The sequence below is a fragment of the Chionomys nivalis genome, chromosome 1, assembly GCF_950005125.1.
Source record: "Chionomys nivalis chromosome 1, mChiNiv1.1, whole genome shotgun sequence".
Taxonomy (NCBI): domain Eukaryota; kingdom Metazoa; phylum Chordata; class Mammalia; order Rodentia; family Cricetidae; genus Chionomys; species Chionomys nivalis.
This window is the reverse complement of record NC_080086.1, coordinates 58,929,509-58,945,787: the sequence shown is the minus strand read 5'-3', so window position 1 is coordinate 58,945,787 and position 16,279 is coordinate 58,929,509. Positions and strand designations below refer to the sequence as shown.

The 16,279-nt window shown below is 42.2% G+C and overlaps 1 protein-coding gene across 4 annotated transcripts in view; it reads left to right on the top strand.

The window, feature by feature from the left end:
* Nr2c2 (nuclear receptor subfamily 2 group C member 2) overlaps positions 1-16,279 on the top strand; it is a 78,194-nt gene that overhangs the window by 55,351 nt on the left and 6,564 nt on the right. For all 4 annotated transcript variants that reach the window (XM_057755742.1, XM_057755820.1, XM_057755923.1 and 1 more), the window contains 10 exons: positions 321-423; positions 1,833-2,012; positions 3,955-4,102; positions 4,742-4,835; positions 6,665-6,798; positions 7,769-7,946; positions 9,173-9,294; positions 11,833-11,972; positions 12,885-13,022; positions 13,926-14,031. In XM_057755742.1, coding sequence (XP_057611725.1) covers positions 321-423; positions 1,833-2,012; positions 3,955-4,102; positions 4,742-4,835; positions 6,665-6,798; positions 7,769-7,946; positions 9,173-9,294; positions 11,833-11,972; positions 12,885-13,022; positions 13,926-14,031 — 1,343 coding nt within the window. The remainder of the gene's footprint in view (positions 1-320; positions 424-1,832; positions 2,013-3,954; positions 4,103-4,741; positions 4,836-6,664; positions 6,799-7,768; positions 7,947-9,172; positions 9,295-11,832; positions 11,973-12,884; positions 13,023-13,925; positions 14,032-16,279) is intronic.

The window sequence follows — 16,279 nt, the reverse complement described above, 5'->3', positions numbered from 1 at the left end:
GTTCATATTTACATTTTGTGTGATGGAATGAGAAGCATAGTTGATGAACTTCACCTTTCTTTACCTCAGAGAATCCATATGTGTTCCCCATGTGGCTTCCAGTCTTGGTGATGTTCACAAGATAGGAGAGCAGTCACTGACATGTGCAGGCCAGTGGGGAAGCAGAATTACCTGGCTATTGATGGATCTGTCAGAATATTCCCAGTAATGCCCAGAGAGTTCTTTGGTTTAGATACCCAAGACTGGGAATGCACAACTAGATATTACTTTACTTAGTTATCTAGATTTTAATTGACAGTGTTTGTTTGCTGACATCTTAGATCGTCACGGATTCTGCTTCTGTGGAGCGTTTACTGGGGAAGGCAGACGTCCAGCGGCCCCAGGTGGTGGAGTACTGTGTGGTCTGTGGTGACAAAGCCTCTGGTATGTGACTCTGGCTCCTATCATGGAGCAACAGCATGACCTTTTATAGGGTAGGGAAGTGGTTAGTTGAGAAAGAATGTTATATGTAGGTTTAAAATAGGAACCTCACATAATAAGCAAAGTAGTATGTCAGATTATTCAATCTGATAGGAAAAATCAAGAAACTGATTTGTTTCCAAGTAATTATATGCTATTAAGAAAGTAAAACTTTCTTTCATCTTGTTTGTATCTTCCAAGGTGTATTATGTATATAATTCCCCTCACCCAAACTATCTTACTTTTTATCTTTTTATTGCACCCTCTGTGTAAGCTTCTGTAATGGAGTAGTAGGGACCACGCAGTTCCCTTTGGAAAAGTATACACATGTGCCTATGTTCTGAGTAAAGACCCAAGGCTATTGTTTGGTGTGTGTGTGTGTGTGCGTGCTGTGCGCGCATGCAGTGAAGACCCAAGGCCTGTAGAGAGTCATTTACGTCTGTGCTTTTGGTGTCCTCAAGGAGAGCTCAAAGGCTTCCACATTTAGTATTCTGGTGAAGGGAGACAGGCTTGCTAGCACTGGGGAGCTACAGAAGGTAAGTGAGGCAGTAAGGCAGGCAGTGGGAAATGAGAAGCTCAGCTCAGGGAAGCTGAGTTCTGAGGCAGATTTATTCCACTCACAGAAGTCTGGAAGTTTTGTTGTCTTGGATTACATTTTGTCTTTTTGAAGGGAGGAGGGGGCTAGACCTTGGAAGAATCTCCATTTTGAAAGGGGGGGCTAGACCTAGGAAGAATCTCCATAAGCTCTAGTTTTCCCCCTCTAAGCTGGTTGTGCCATTTCTCTGCCTTTGGTGCCTACCTCTGATCCTACCCTTTCTTTGTCTTAGTAAAGCTAGTCTATCCTACCACTTAAAATCCCATCTTCCCTTGGAAGCAGGTAGATAGTGCTGCCACTGGTCCCGATTGCTTTTCTCCAGTCCATCCTTGGCATCTGTTACATTCTCTAAAACTGTACTGAGTAAATGACAGTAGAGAAGTAAGCTGTGGTTTATAACTGTGTTTCTCGAAGGGCCTGAGTAATTTACCCAGGGGCATGCTTTTGGGGATAAGGACATGACTCAGAGATCAAGTAAGAATGAAGGAATATATAGGCTATTTACTCTGTAAGGGTGGGCATCAAACAACTTCTATAGCCAAAATGTGTGCACTGGAGCAATGTCGACTGAGCTGCTCTGTGTATTGGATAGTCACGTCATGTATGAGCTTTGGATTTTCATTGTGCTATGACACAATGTTGACATATTGTTGGGCTGCCATTAACCCCTATGATGGCAGCTTCTGACAGGGTACACTCCAAGTGGGAATAGGGCTGAGCAGCTCATCTCTGCTCATGATGAACTAACTAGATCATGTGCTCACTCATTTCTCTTCAGGCCGTCACTATGGGGCTGTCAGTTGTGAAGGTTGCAAAGGTTTCTTCAAAAGGAGCGTGAGAAAGAATCTGACCTACAGCTGCCGAAGCAGCCAGGACTGTATTATCAACAAGCATCACCGAAACCGCTGTCAGTTCTGCAGGCTGAAGAAGTGCCTGGAGATGGGCATGAAAATGGAATGTGAGTAGCAGGGCCCCACCATGTGCTTGCTAAGTAAGGTGTTTACATTTGACTGTAAATGAAAGGGGAAAATAGTTTCACTATGCTTTACCTTCTGGGGCAGCCACCTGATCCAGAGCTGACGCTGCTGGGTTTGGTCAGTTTTCATGGTATGTATGAAGCCCCTTTTCTAGATGAATCAGAAAACAGGCCAAGAGGAATGGAGGGTGGGTAATGCCAGCTTCAGAATAAAGCTGAGACCAAGTCATTCTAGCCCTGCTACCAAAGAGCCCACATGGTGCCTCTCTCAATCCCTGACCCAGCACTACATTTTATTGCTATAGCCATCCCCAAGCAGGAGCAGCCACAGAAGAACTGAAACCTTCCTCTTAGCTCTTACAGCCATACTTTTGAGGGGTCAGATATTCCCAAACCAGTCCCTCATCCACAAGGACCAATCATCAGGTCATTTCTTGATGATGGAATCATAAGAACCAGATACCAAAGTAGCAACACAAGTCAAGGAGAGCAGAGTTGTGTTCTTAAGAGTACAGCAGGGATGGAGAGGAACAGAGTAAAGGCCCACACCACGCTAACAGTGCTGCATGATTCCTGGGAAAATTAGAGATAATAGATTTCAGTATTGTTTCCCATTCTAGGAATGGGACAATGCAAAACGCACTGGGGAACAAGAACTATGTTCATAACCTGTTTTAGCACAGTTAGTACAATGCATACATGACTAACTTAGGGTAGGGTTGCTCTGTCATATTTTCAGACTGTACTTATTTGTAAGCAGTGATGGGGCTAAACTGGAACAATCGTAGGCATAGTTGCAAATTCAAAGTCCCATCTGCATTTCAGCTTAGTAGTAGGGCATCTTGATCCAAGGCTTCACTGCTTTCTTTTAAGAATAGTTTGTGGGATGGGGAGATAACTCATTATGTAAAGTGCCTGCTGCACTAGAAAGAGGTTGTGAATTCTGATCTCCAACAATCATGTAAAAAGCTGGGTGTTGTTACTCATGCTTGTAATTCCTAGGAAACAGGTAGATCACCAAAACTTGCTGGCCAGCCATTCTATCCAATCAGTGATCTCCATGATCACTGAGAGACGCTGAAAGCAAGAATAGAAAACTCTCAATGTACATACATGTTCTGTACACCCTACCCCATCACCAAGATCTGCTTTTTAGTTGCTTGTAACAAACATACCTATCATTTTCTAAAGTTATTTTTGTTTTAGTTTTATATATATATATATATATATATATATGTATGTATGTATGTATGTATGTATGTATGTATGTATGTATGTATGTATATGTATATGTATATCTATGTGTGTTACGTACAGGTACTCACAGAGGACTTGGATCTCCTTAGAACTGGAATTATAGGCAGTTGTGAGCTGTCTAATGTGAGTGCTGGGAATTGAACTCTGGTCCTCTTCACAAGCAATATGTTCTTAACTGCTAAGCCTTCTCTAGCTCCTGTATACCCATTCTTATAATAGGCTGCTGGAAGAGAAATTGCTTCATACAATTAACACTCTTTGGTTTTCTGAAACTCTTTAGGCTGGAATTGGATTCTGGAAAGGTTGCTCTGCCGTTTGTGTCATGGGATAATCTCTATAAAGGGTCCACTTGAAGATAGGTATTTATCCTGGGCTGAGCCCAACTGGTTAGTGACAGGAATAAAAAATCCAATGGACTATGTTGGTCTTCTCAGGTCACAGCAGAGTGGCTGTTTCTAAGCAGGTAGCTCCTGCCATCTCGAGCCATCTATATACTTTTAGGTTTGTATTGCAAGGAGTTATTTGATTTTTACTTTCCTTTCCATTGTTTGGAAAGCCCATGGTGACCAAACACTAGAGTTACAGATTTGCTAAGAGACCACTTTATGTTAAGGTGCTTATTCATTTTACTCCTTTTTTAAAATGTGACTGTATGTTGTAATTTAAGCTGTGCAAAGTGAACGAAAGCCCTTTGATGTGCAACGGGAGAAACCAAGCAATTGTGCTGCTTCGACTGAGAAGATCTATATCCGGAAAGACCTGAGAAGTCCTCTGATAGCCACTCCCACGTTTGTGGCAGACAAGGATGGAGCAAGGTCAGTTAAACTGGCTAGAGGAAGTGCAGATATCCCTGGAAAGGACACAAACATGGCTGTCACCTGCCTGACACAGCCCTGGCATCCCTTTGAGTTCACTTAGCATTGCTGGGTGTCACTCCAGGGCACAGTTGATCCTACAGTTTAGGCTTCATTCCTGTAGGGAAAAATAGCTGTCTGTAACACAAAGTACAGGCCTATTATTATTTATTATTATTATCATTATTATTACTACTACTACTACTACTACAATATATACGAAAGGCCCAGATAATGCCACAAACTAGCTTGTACATTCTTTTTAACATACTGTTGAACTGGTTTTAAAGAGAACAGAAATAAGGATAACCAGAAATCAAAAATGTATTACACAAAAAGCTAAAGTTAAGGGTCTCTGGACAATTCTTTGAATTTTAACTTTGGGGAGAATGGCCACAATTAGTGTAGAAGGCCTAGGGATATGCATATGTTCTGTCCTCCCTCAGCCTGTAACCTGGCTTGTGAGACACTCATCAGCAAGAGCAGAGAGCTGGCCACTCTTAGCAGACAGCCTTGCAGATTAAGTCAGGTGAATGCAGCATGAGCATACTGTGCAGAAAATGTTAGAAGCTACTCTGAGTTTCTTTATGTCTTAAATAGACAGACAGGTCTTCTTGATCCAGGGATGCTTGTGAATATCCAGCAGCCTTTGATACGTGAGGATGGTACAGTTCTCCTAGCCACGGATTCCAAGGTAATGCTATCTCCTCCTGTGTGCTGTAGGCTGCTTTTCCAACTACACCTGCCCTCTTGACCATTACAGATGATGCTGAAAGCATAGTGTCCTATAGCTGTTAGCTTCTCATGATGTAGCCATTCTAGGATTTGTTCTAAAGATTCTGCTGGCTTTTCAGATACCCCAGTCAGGGGTGACTGGCCATAATCACATTCAATGGTTTTATTCTCTATTAATTTCCCCCCTTTTTATACTGTACTTTTTATACATACTGGCAGGCTACCAGCATGCTAAGAAAATACCTACTTTTTCTAAGGCAGCCTTTTGCAGAACCTCCAGTCCCTTTCCATTCAATAATCTGCAATAGGCTGACAAATGAGCCAGAGAGAATGAACTTGTAGATAGAGATTTCTGTTGGTCCAAGAGGTCACTCCCATTGTGGTGACCTGTATTCTGTGGTCCTATCATAATTTACTAAGCAGCTTTATGCTTAAGACTTTTCTATTGATTTTAGTTTTTCATTTCTGTTATCAAAACACAGGTTTGTGTACACACACACAAAAAAAGAAAAAGCAAAACTCCACATGTACAGAGGATAGATGCATGTGCATATATTTCATGGTTTATTTTTGGCTTGCTTTTTATAATTATAAATTAAATATAATTCATAGTCCATCACCCTTGTAGTGTATAAATTTGTGGTATTTTAGTATATCTTCATGATTCTGGACTCAACCACCACCAATTCCAGAATACCCTCATCTTCCTAAAAGAAACTCATCAACCACTAACCTACTTTTTGGGTCCTTGTTTGTAACAATTATTTAATAATACATTTTACATGAAGGGAATCATGTAAGTATGGTTCCTTTACAACTTGTTTTTCATTAGTATATTATCTTTAAGGTTCATCCATGACATAGCATGTTCATTCCTTTCATTGCCAAAAAAGCATGCCACTGCCTGGCTGCCTCATGCTGTGTATCTGTTCATCACATGATTAGTATTTGGTTTGTCTGTGTTTGAAGAGTAGACTTGCTGGCAATGAGCAACTTTTAAATTTAAACTTTGAGGACTGTTTATGAATGTGACTACACTGATTTGTAGACCCATCAACAATATGTTCTTTCTCCACATCTGTGAAAACGTTTCTTTCTTAGATTAGGATCCAATTTATGTGAAGCATCACTGAGGTTTTGTTTTCAAGTAAAGTTGAACACATTTATTGGCCATCTGTACAACTTCTTTAGAGAAGCGTCTTAAAATCCTTGACCCTTTTAAAATTATGTTTTTGTTGATTTGTCTTTCAAGTGAGGTTGAACAGTTATTAGTCATCTGTACATCTTCTTTGGAGAAGTGTCTTCATATCTTCAGATCCCTTTTAAAATTAGGTTGTTTTTTTATTGTATTATTGAAATCTTTCAGTATTCTCACTATTACCAGACATGTGACTTGAAGATATTTCCTCCATTCTTCTGGGATGTTTCTTTACTACTTTCCTAATATTTCTAAAGCACAAAAGTTGTGACTAGAGAAGTCTACTTTATCTGGGGTTTTTGTTGTTTTTGTCATTTTTATCACTATCACTGCATCACACGTGTGGATTTGTGTGTGTGTGACCCGCAATTAAGATACCAAAAAAAACAAAACAAAACCTGATCCATTCTGATCCAGTGGTTGGACAGAAAGATCTCCCTGGTGTGATTCTTCATTCACACCTTCTAGACCCTGGCCTTGAATAAACATGATACCTTCTTCACTTCATTGCCCTTAAGTCATTCAAATGTGTGTGTTAGTTTTTTAATGTTACTATCTATTTTTTTATATTACTATTACTTATTTAATAGGCTGAAACAAGCCAAGGAGCTCTGGGCACGCTGGCAAATGTAGTGACCTCTCTGGCCAACCTGAGTGAATCTTTGAACAATGGTGACACTTCAGAAATGCAGCCCGAGGACCAATCTGCAAGTGAGATTACTCGGTATGAGCCCCTCTGATACCCCGTATTCCCCAGTGTTTTAAGGATGGATGCCAGCATTTGGCACTTATATTAAATATGTTTTTGTTTTTTGATGTTGGAATTGATGCCTCCTGCGTACAAGGCAAGTGCTGTGCCACTGAATTACATACTTCAAAAGTACCCCAGTTGTGTAATTATGAACTATAAAGTTGTCAAAACAACCCCACACATTGCTGGTCTTATACATTTAACTGTGAGCACCCACACTGGAAGAGGACCTGCTTATATCATGTGACATAAGGCAGTCAGAACTGTTATTCATTCCTGAAACCAAGGCATTCATCAGACAAATGTTGTCTTGAGCACTGTGTAATGAATGCATCTGCAGCAAACAGTGTATCTCTTTCCTCTTTCTGTTTCTATTTGCTTGCACTCGCTTTCTGAATGTTAGTTGATGGATAGCACCAGCTGGTTCCAGGTGGTATTGACTGGCTGCTCAGGGCATTTCTTTCCTGTAGGTTGGCCCTTGTGTTTTGCTCTTCTGTTCTAGCCTTGGTGTCAAGCCAGATAAGGTACATGCTGGGAGCCATACAAGTCCTCTGCTTGGTCCTCCTGTTAATTTGCAATCTGACAGCAATATTCAGATCTAGGCATAGGGGAAAGAACATGAGATCTCAATTATAAAGAATTCTGGTTACCTTGGGAGTGGTATTGGAAAAGATAACATCTATGAACCTCAGCACTCACATCTATAGAGTGTAGATAATTTAGGAGTATTTAGTGTAATAATCTTAGGGTATTTATGAAAAATAAAATTATATGCGAAGATAGAAAGTACATAGCTCAGTGCCTAAATATACGATGAAGAAGATCTTCACTGCCTTCTGAGTGGAACTGGATTGTCTGTCTCCATTTGTTGCTTCTTTAAGTAGAATCAGCTGGAGCTCTCTTACTGACTTGCCATGGGTTTCTGCTTTGTTTTTGTTCACAGGGCATTTGACACCTTAGCTAAAGCACTGAATACCACAGATAGTGCTTCACCTCCAAGCCTGGCAGATGGGATAGATGCTAGTGGAGGAGGGAGCATCCATGTCATCAGCAGAGACCAGTCAACACCCATCATTGAAGTTGAAGGCCCCCTCCTTTCAGACACACACGTTACATTTAAGGTGAGTACAGAAAATTAACAGATGCCACCTGCCTCCCCAGTATGCTGGAGTCAGGTACCTTGCTATGAGCCCATTTTCTTTATTTTTGGTTCCCCCTCCCCCCAAGGAAAGTTTTACTGTAACAGCTCTGATTTTTCTAGAACTCAACTTTGTAGACTGGCCTTGAACTCATAGAGGTCTGCCTGCCTCTGCTTCCTGAGTGTTGGGATCAAAGGTGTGTGCCACTACCGCCTAGCATGAGCTCATTTTTTCATTGTGGCAGAATCTTGAATTTCAAAGCATATTCCTGTTCCTTCTTTATACAACTGTTTCATAGTGCCAATGATTCTGAAGTGACCCTCCAATAAGTGTGGCACATCACTGCCAAAATAGACTGCCATAGTACTAGCCACTAAGGATCAAAGACTGGCTGCTCTGCCTCTTCCTTCCTGTGACAACCTGACTCCAACATAAGCTCAGGTGGGCACCTTGTTGCCTCTCTACTATGTAGAGAAGTCATCAAATAAACTCGTTAGCAAGTAGGCAGCTAGACTTTGATCTGAAGCATCCCACTGGAGCTGTAACCACCCCACCATCTTTGAAGAATATTAGTAGGTCCTCAGTCTTTCCCATGCACTTTCTGTGTCTGCCATACTGACAGGGCATCAGCAGGCTTTCCAGTCTGTAGTCTCCAGAATGAGTCTCGTCTCAGTGCTCTGTACTGGAGAGATTAGTCAGTCACTTGAGTAGATAGGGTCTCTGACTATAGCTGCCCAAGGCTTACTTCTCAGGTTGCTTTCCGGAATACTAGAGAGCCCTTGTGAACATCAGAGCATCTGGAACCCTGGCAGGCTGTTCTTCCAATAAGATGTTATCTTCCCATATGGGCTTTTGCCCAGCACCTTTTCATTATCTTGAAGTCATCTTTAAAAATACTTGTCAGTGGATTCAGACAAGTAACAATATAGTTGCGGGTGAGAGCTGTTGAAGGTATCTTTGATGAATGAGCTGGAAAGTGTCCTCTGAACCTGCAAGACTCAAGTCACTGAGCAAGAAACCATAGGACCTGGTGTCAGCCATGGCTACAAGGCTTCATGGACACATACTTCACTAATGACATGTCTTTGGAAGTTCTTCGAGATCTGAGACAGCTACTTTTGTTACCTTTGTTGACATAGGAAAGGGATATGTTGACAGGGGCACTTGCCCCTCTTTTAGCTTGTGACACAGTGCTTCCTATTTTCCAGCTTACAATGCCCAGCCCTATGCCAGAGTACCTCAATGTGCATTACATCTGTGAGTCTGCATCCCGCCTGCTTTTCCTCTCCATGCACTGGGCAAGGTCAATCCCAGCCTTCCAGGCACTTGGGTAAGTGGCCTTTATTCCTGGATGTTCTTGAGTAGTGGCATTCTCCCCTCAAGAATGGCCAACAAGGTCTCTGAGGAACTTTCCAGTGTGATTGTTCTGGTTTACCTTATTCAGAGACCAAAGTTTTATTAAATGTAGTCAGTAGACTGGAGGAAACAGTACTTCTTGTATGAAGCTGTGTCTGGCCTTTGATTGGATGAGTGTATCAGAGTACTGGTTTGTGTTCACACACCCCCTTGCCTGTGTTGGCCAGCCTGTGTCATTGTTGCAGGAAGCCCATCCTGCTTACTTGTTCATGAACATCACTGTACTTGGTGATCCTGTTTTCCTTGTCATTCCCAATACCAGCTCTGCTACTGTTCTAAGTAACTAATGTCCAGTTGGAGCAGGCTGCCATTGTGACTTATAAGCAGTCAAATGAAACTGGAAATGTAGTGAATGGATACATGCTGCAGGGTAACCAGCACAGGTTACATATATGTAAGAAATACTGGTTGTTCATTGGTTCCCAGCACTGGCCTAGGGTAAGAGATCCAGGTTGAAAATCATAATAGCATTTGGTAGTTGTAAGGTTGTAGGAAAGTCATTTAATTCATGTGAACTCTATGACAATAGCCTGCCCTTGATGCCATCTGGGAGATAGTTTATATCTCAGGGTTATCAGTACTGTTAGGTGAAGATGTCCTGATGTGTGGCTAAACAGTGATGCTCCCACTTCCCTGAGTGGGCTTTTTGTTGTTGTTGTTGTTATTTGTTTCCATTAGAACAATATGAAACTTCCTCCAGAGTTTCTTTGCCCAGAGTAGCACGTTTTAAAGGGGTTATTATAAATTCATACATGGTCAGGATAGTGATCCTAACAGAATAAAGGCTGTACTTGAGACATGGAATGGCTCCATGTAGCTAGGCTGAAGCAACTAGAAGATATATCTCTGTCTAGAAAAGCCAGTTTCTGCAGCTTTCTGGCAACTAGGGAAATAACAGGTTTTGCAGTATGCCACCTACAGTAACTCTCATGAGTATTAACTAAACAAAGAACTGCTTCAGTTCCAGCACTAGCTCTTTTCCCTGCCAGCACTGTTAATGGAGTTTCTGCTCTTCTGAATCTGTTGTCAGTGTTTGTCATTTGATTCCAGCTTCTCATCTTTGCTGGAGGGCCTGAGTCACAGACACCGTATACCCAGAGCCAAGCTAGGACTTAATTAGTATATAGAATGTTATGGGAAATCAACTTTATTGGAGAAGCAGGGTATATGGCTTTATTTATGCAATCCCGCAAAAAGAAACTTTAGATGGGTTGTGTACACATGTATGTAAGCGTGTGGGCATCCCTGTGTGTAGGAGAAAAGACAACCTCAGGTATTTTTCCCAGGTCCTGTATACTTTTTGAAACAGTCTCTCATTAGCCTGATACTCCCCACATAGGCTTAGCTGTCTAGCAAGAGAGTGCTATGGATCTCTCCATCAGTTGCAACCTCCCCAGTGACAGGATTTTAAGTGTGTATCACTACTACTTCTATGCCTGACTTAATACATTTTAAGAAAACCTTAATATGGCATGCCTTCTTTTAAAGTTTTTAGCCAGGTATAATGGTGCATGCCTTTAGTCTCAGCACTCAGGAGACAGAGGCAGGAGGATTTAGCTAGTCTGGTCTACAATAGTGAGACTCTATCTCATAATGTAGGTTGGCCTCACATTGTCTATGTAGCTGAGGACAACCTTGTACTTCTGATGATCTTACCTCACTTCCTGAGTGCTGGAACGACAAGTGTACCACCCAGTTTTACTCAGGGCTTTCTGTGTGCCAGACAAGAATCCTACCTTGAGAGTCTGTTGTACCCTTATTATAAGTTTTTTTATTTCTGGGGCTTGGGACATGGCTCAGTAAAGAGCCTGTGTAGAAGTGTAAAGACCTAAGTTCAGATCCCCAGGACCCATGTAAAAACCAGGCATAAAAGTATATGTCTGTAAAACCCAAAACTGGGCAGGTAAAGTTAAGAGATTCCCCTGGAGCTCAGAGACCAGCCTGCCTAGCCAAATCAGTAAGAGACCCTGTCTCAAAAATAAGGTGAAGCATGGAAGACATAAGAATAAGGTGAAGTTGAGGAAGACATCTGATGTTGACCTTTGGCCTAAATGCAAATGTACATATGCACGCATATATATAAATGTTTTTCTTTTTAAACTATGTATGTCACAGCTTGCATGTGGCGAGCAGAGGAATATTTGGGGGAATTGATTCTCTCTACCTTGTGGATTTTAGGGATAGAACTCAGGTCACTAGGCTTACTGGCAAGCATCTTTATCTGTTGGGCCATCTTGCTAGCCCTAAGAAGTCTTAAGAGAATAATTTATCATCTCTTCATGGACTTACTCAAGGACTTGGTCACCTTCCTGGGAATGACCCTGGACATATAATAGACCATTGCCATACCTTTGCTACATGGTGGATGGTGCGAGGCTTTGAACCCATACAGCTGACATACTTAAGAGTCATCCACATGCTTCACACTCAAGCCTTATCCTTATGTTCCTAGACAGGACTGCAATACCAGCCTGGTGCGGGCCTGCTGGAATGAGCTTTTCACTCTTGGCCTAGCCCAGTGTGCCCAGGTCATGAGTCTCTCCACCATCCTGGCAGCCATTGTCAACCATCTGCAGAACAGTATCCAGGAAGGTAGGTCCTAGAGATATGGGAGTAGAATGTATCTTAATCCAATTTGTACCTGGATAACAAAGTTCAGCCTGTGTCAGAGCTAACCCAGCTGTTCTTCATGAATGCACAACTGTCCTCTAGTAAGAGCTGCAGTGGCCATCTAATATTTGATGATCAAGTAGAATAGCAGCTGCGGCAGTAGAATACTTATGGCCCTGCAGAAGCTAGCCCATATGAACTGAGGTATGCTGTCATAAAGGAATTACCCCTTGGCAGCTACAGGCTGAATTAGCTGCATTACTGAAGCAAGTGTGGACAAGGCAGCTAACTTAAGTACCTTTTTTCTTTAAAAAAAAAAAAAAAAAAAAGATTTATTTATTTTGCATGCAGCATTCTGTCTGGATGTTTTGCCAACAGGCCAGAAGAGGGAGCCAGATCTCATTATAGATGGTTGTGAGCCATCATGTGGTTGCTGGGAATTGAACTCAGGACTCTGGAAGAGCAGCCTGTACCCTTAACCGCTAAGCCATCTCTCCAGCCCCAGTACCTTTTTTAAAAAAATAAAAGTTTTTATTTTGTGTATGTGCCTGAGTATGCCTGCACCACATATGTACAGTGCCCACAGAGATCCAAAGAAGTTATCAAATCTCCTAGAAGTGACATTATAGATTATTGTGAACCATTGTGTGGTGCTGGGAACTGAAACCAAGTCCTCTACATGAACAGTGAGTGTTCTTTAACTCTTGAACCATCTCTCCGGGCACAAGCACCTCTTACTACTTCACTTTCATCTGGAAATACAGCTCTTGACCAGCTTGAAATGACATGGTTCGCTTTAGAAAGTGAACTTAACCTTCATTTGTCTGTGTAGCTCCTTAAAAGACTGGATTTATTCTTAACAGTTTTCCTCAGGGGCTCTATATTTGTTTCTAGATAAGCTTTCTGGTGACCGGATAAAGCAAGTCATGGAGCACATCTGGAAGCTGCAGGAATTCTGTAACAGCATGGCGAAACTGGATATAGACGGCTATGAGTACGCATACCTTAAAGCTATAGTTCTCTTTAGCCCCGGTAAGATATGCGGAGGGACTTGCGACACTTTGCACTGTGTCTACTGATGTTTCTGAATATGGCCATGTTGTCATTAGTTGTGTAGGAGAGCCCTTCAAAGTTTTATATGCCCCAGTGTGTTCATAATAAGCGCTTTGCTATCTAGCTAGCATCACTACAGCATTTGTTAAATCCTTGCCTTTATAGCACTGAAGAAATGTGCCTGGGGATTCATGTTGTAGCCAAGACATTGGCCAGATAAGACCACCGTCCTATGGTCCTTTTTGCTTGGGCTCTGTGGTTTCCAGGTTCTCTGAGCACATAAAATCCAGGCAGACTGAAACTCAGCTTTACTATCTCTGTGGATAGCAATAGCTACTAGGCCTGACTATTCCTGGTGGAAAGAAAAGATGCCTGGACTGGCTTCACATTCTTCATCTCTATAGCTGTTCTCAAAGCCTCTGGAGAAGTCACTTGGGTTGATCATTTACCTCAACAGCAAGGGCTGAAAGTAGCATAACCTTTCTCTTCTTTCTCAGACTTCTCACTCTAAAACAAAAGTATCTATTAAGAAGGAGTTATTATGTAATTAAACATCTAGAAAGAGATGGTTCCTCACATATCTTTTAAAATTTGTGTTTCCTAGTGTAGCAAAAAGCAAGAAGTGTAGAGCCAATGCAGGGGCTGATTAGGTGGGGTAGTTAGGCTCCAAGTAGGATTCACACTCTAGGTGTTTCTTACAGCCTTGGAAAAATAGAGGCAAAGCCAGTATTCTGACAACTTCCCAGTTCACTGAGCCAGCCTTCAGAGTTTAATTGCTTATATTTGATAAGTTTATCAAGTTAAGAATAAAAAGAAAGATTAAGATGTCTATGACACTTTGTAAATATAAAGAGAAACTTGGGGTTACTTTTCTGTTTTCAGATCATCCAGGTTTGACGGGCACAAGCCAGATTGAGAAATTTCAGGAGAAGGCACAGATGGAGCTACAGGATTATGTTCAGAAAACCTACTCAGAAGACACATACAGGTGAAGCATGGGGCCCTGCTCAACACAGACAGGGGTGGGTGTGGCTGGGTCAGATTCTAGCAATTTGGCAGAGCCTCCATTAGATTACTGACATCTCCAGGTGTAGAGGTCAGAGTGTGTAAGTATAAGGGAATGCTAGTCAGGAAGCTTGAGACTACTGGTGATAGCCAGAAAGGGAGTGCTTTCCTGAACCTAATTCCTTGAGGCTCAGTTCTCACACTTTACAGAGTTACTCAGCACCCATGGGGAAAAGCAACACTAGAGTATTTGACAGAAATGAAATCTGGCCCCTATAAAGGAGGGGAGTGAGTTACATAAGGTAATTTTAACAATAGGGTGTGGGTATTAGCCTAATACAGATTTAGACAGTATTAATAGTTGATCTGCCAAACAACAGAATGCATGGCAAGCTTTTTCAGGTCAAATTTTTAATTCTACCTTTCCTCCAAATTAAACAAATCAACAATCCAGAAAGACATTTAGCCTGCTTTCCCCAGTCTTGTGTCCTCTGTATAGAATTCTGTTGTAGGCTCACTGAGCCACCAGGACTTCCTTTTCTGTCCTGTGCTTCTCAAAGGAAATGCTGTTGTACCACTCAGTGGCTCTGGTAGGTTTTTCTGTCTAAAGTCAAAACAGTTTTATGCTCATCGTTTTAGCCTACATGCAAATTCCCCAAACCAACTTTCACTGGGATCACTGAAGACCTGGAGCCACACATGTGGAGAGTGACTTCAGTCTTTGGTACACAGAGAATGAGATTGTCTGCTTAAGCACCCATTCCCCATAATTCCAGTCTGGCCTGGTGTGCAAGGAAATTGTTCTCTTAGGAGGCCACAGTGCTCCCATAGTTCCCGTGGTCCATAGATGTCTCATTTTGAAGCCCGAGCCTTTTGTGGCCCAGTCATGGACCAGGGAAAGAGGGTAGAGATGAAGACACCATGGGATTCAGGGCCAAAAATGAGGAAAGCTTCCCTATAGACATCAGAAATCCACTTAGGCATTTCTTCAGGGAGGACTTTCATATGTATAGCATATTCTACTTCAATTCTTTGTCTGTCTGTCTGTGTAAATATGTGGGTACCTGAGCAAGGTGCCTCATTGGATTTCAGAGGACAACCCTTGGAAGTTTTCTTTCATCTTGGGGCTTGAACACATTGTCAGGCTCTTTGGCATACTTCTTTACCTACTGAGCCAGCTCATAGTCCCTGTAACTCACTTTTCAGGCTTTCCAATCCTGTGCCTTTTTCATATTAGTTCTCCTGAAGTACCCTGGCTTGCCTCCTCATTCAGCCTCTGAGGCCCAGCTTCAGGAAGTCCAACCTGATTTGCCTTGCTGACTTCGTGGGACCACTTGATCTGTTCAGCTTCTTAGATCTTGTGTGGTGTCTTTACACCTTTACCCTCAGGACTGAAGCATAGAGACAGAGGGTGACTGAATGAATGAATGGGTAGTATCTCAGGAGAATGCTTATGGAAAGTGTATATCTTAATTAAAAAAGATTGATGACAGAGTCTCACTATGCTGAGATTGAATACACTTGGTAGACCAGGCCGGCCTCACACTCACAGAGATCCATCTCCCTTGCCTCCCAAGTGCTGGGATAAAGGTATCTATCACCATGCACGGGACATACTTCCTTTTTGTGTGTCTGTGTTGGTGCCGTGGGGTTCTGGGAATCAAATTCAGGTTAAAATTAACCTTGGCAATTGCACCTTTACCCACTAAGCCATCTTATCAGCTTCCTACTCCCTTTTTTAAAAACAAGGGGCTAGAGCAGCATTTCTCTACCTTCCTAATGCTGTGACCCTTTAATGCAGTTGCTCATGTTGTGGTGCCTCCCTTCCCCCCAGCCATAGAGGCAGGCAGACCTCTGAGAGTTCGAGGCTAGCCTGGTCTACAGAGCTAGTTTCAGAACAGCCAAGGCTACCTTGAAAAACAAAACAAAATTTGTTGGTGCTTCATAACTGTAGTTTTGTTGTTATGAATTGTAAACATCTGCTTTTTTTTTTTTTTTGATGGTCTTAGGCCACCCCTGTGAAAAGGTCATTTATCCCTACCTCCCCACCCCCAAGGGGTCTTGACCCACAGGTTGAAAAACCACTGGGCTAGAGAGATGGATCAACAGGGTACTTACTGCCCTTGCAGAGGACCAGGGTTCAGTTCCCCAGAACCCGCATGGTGGCTTATATACCTGTCTGTAACTCAGTATCCAAGGATCAAACATCCTCTTCTGACCTCTGTAGGCAT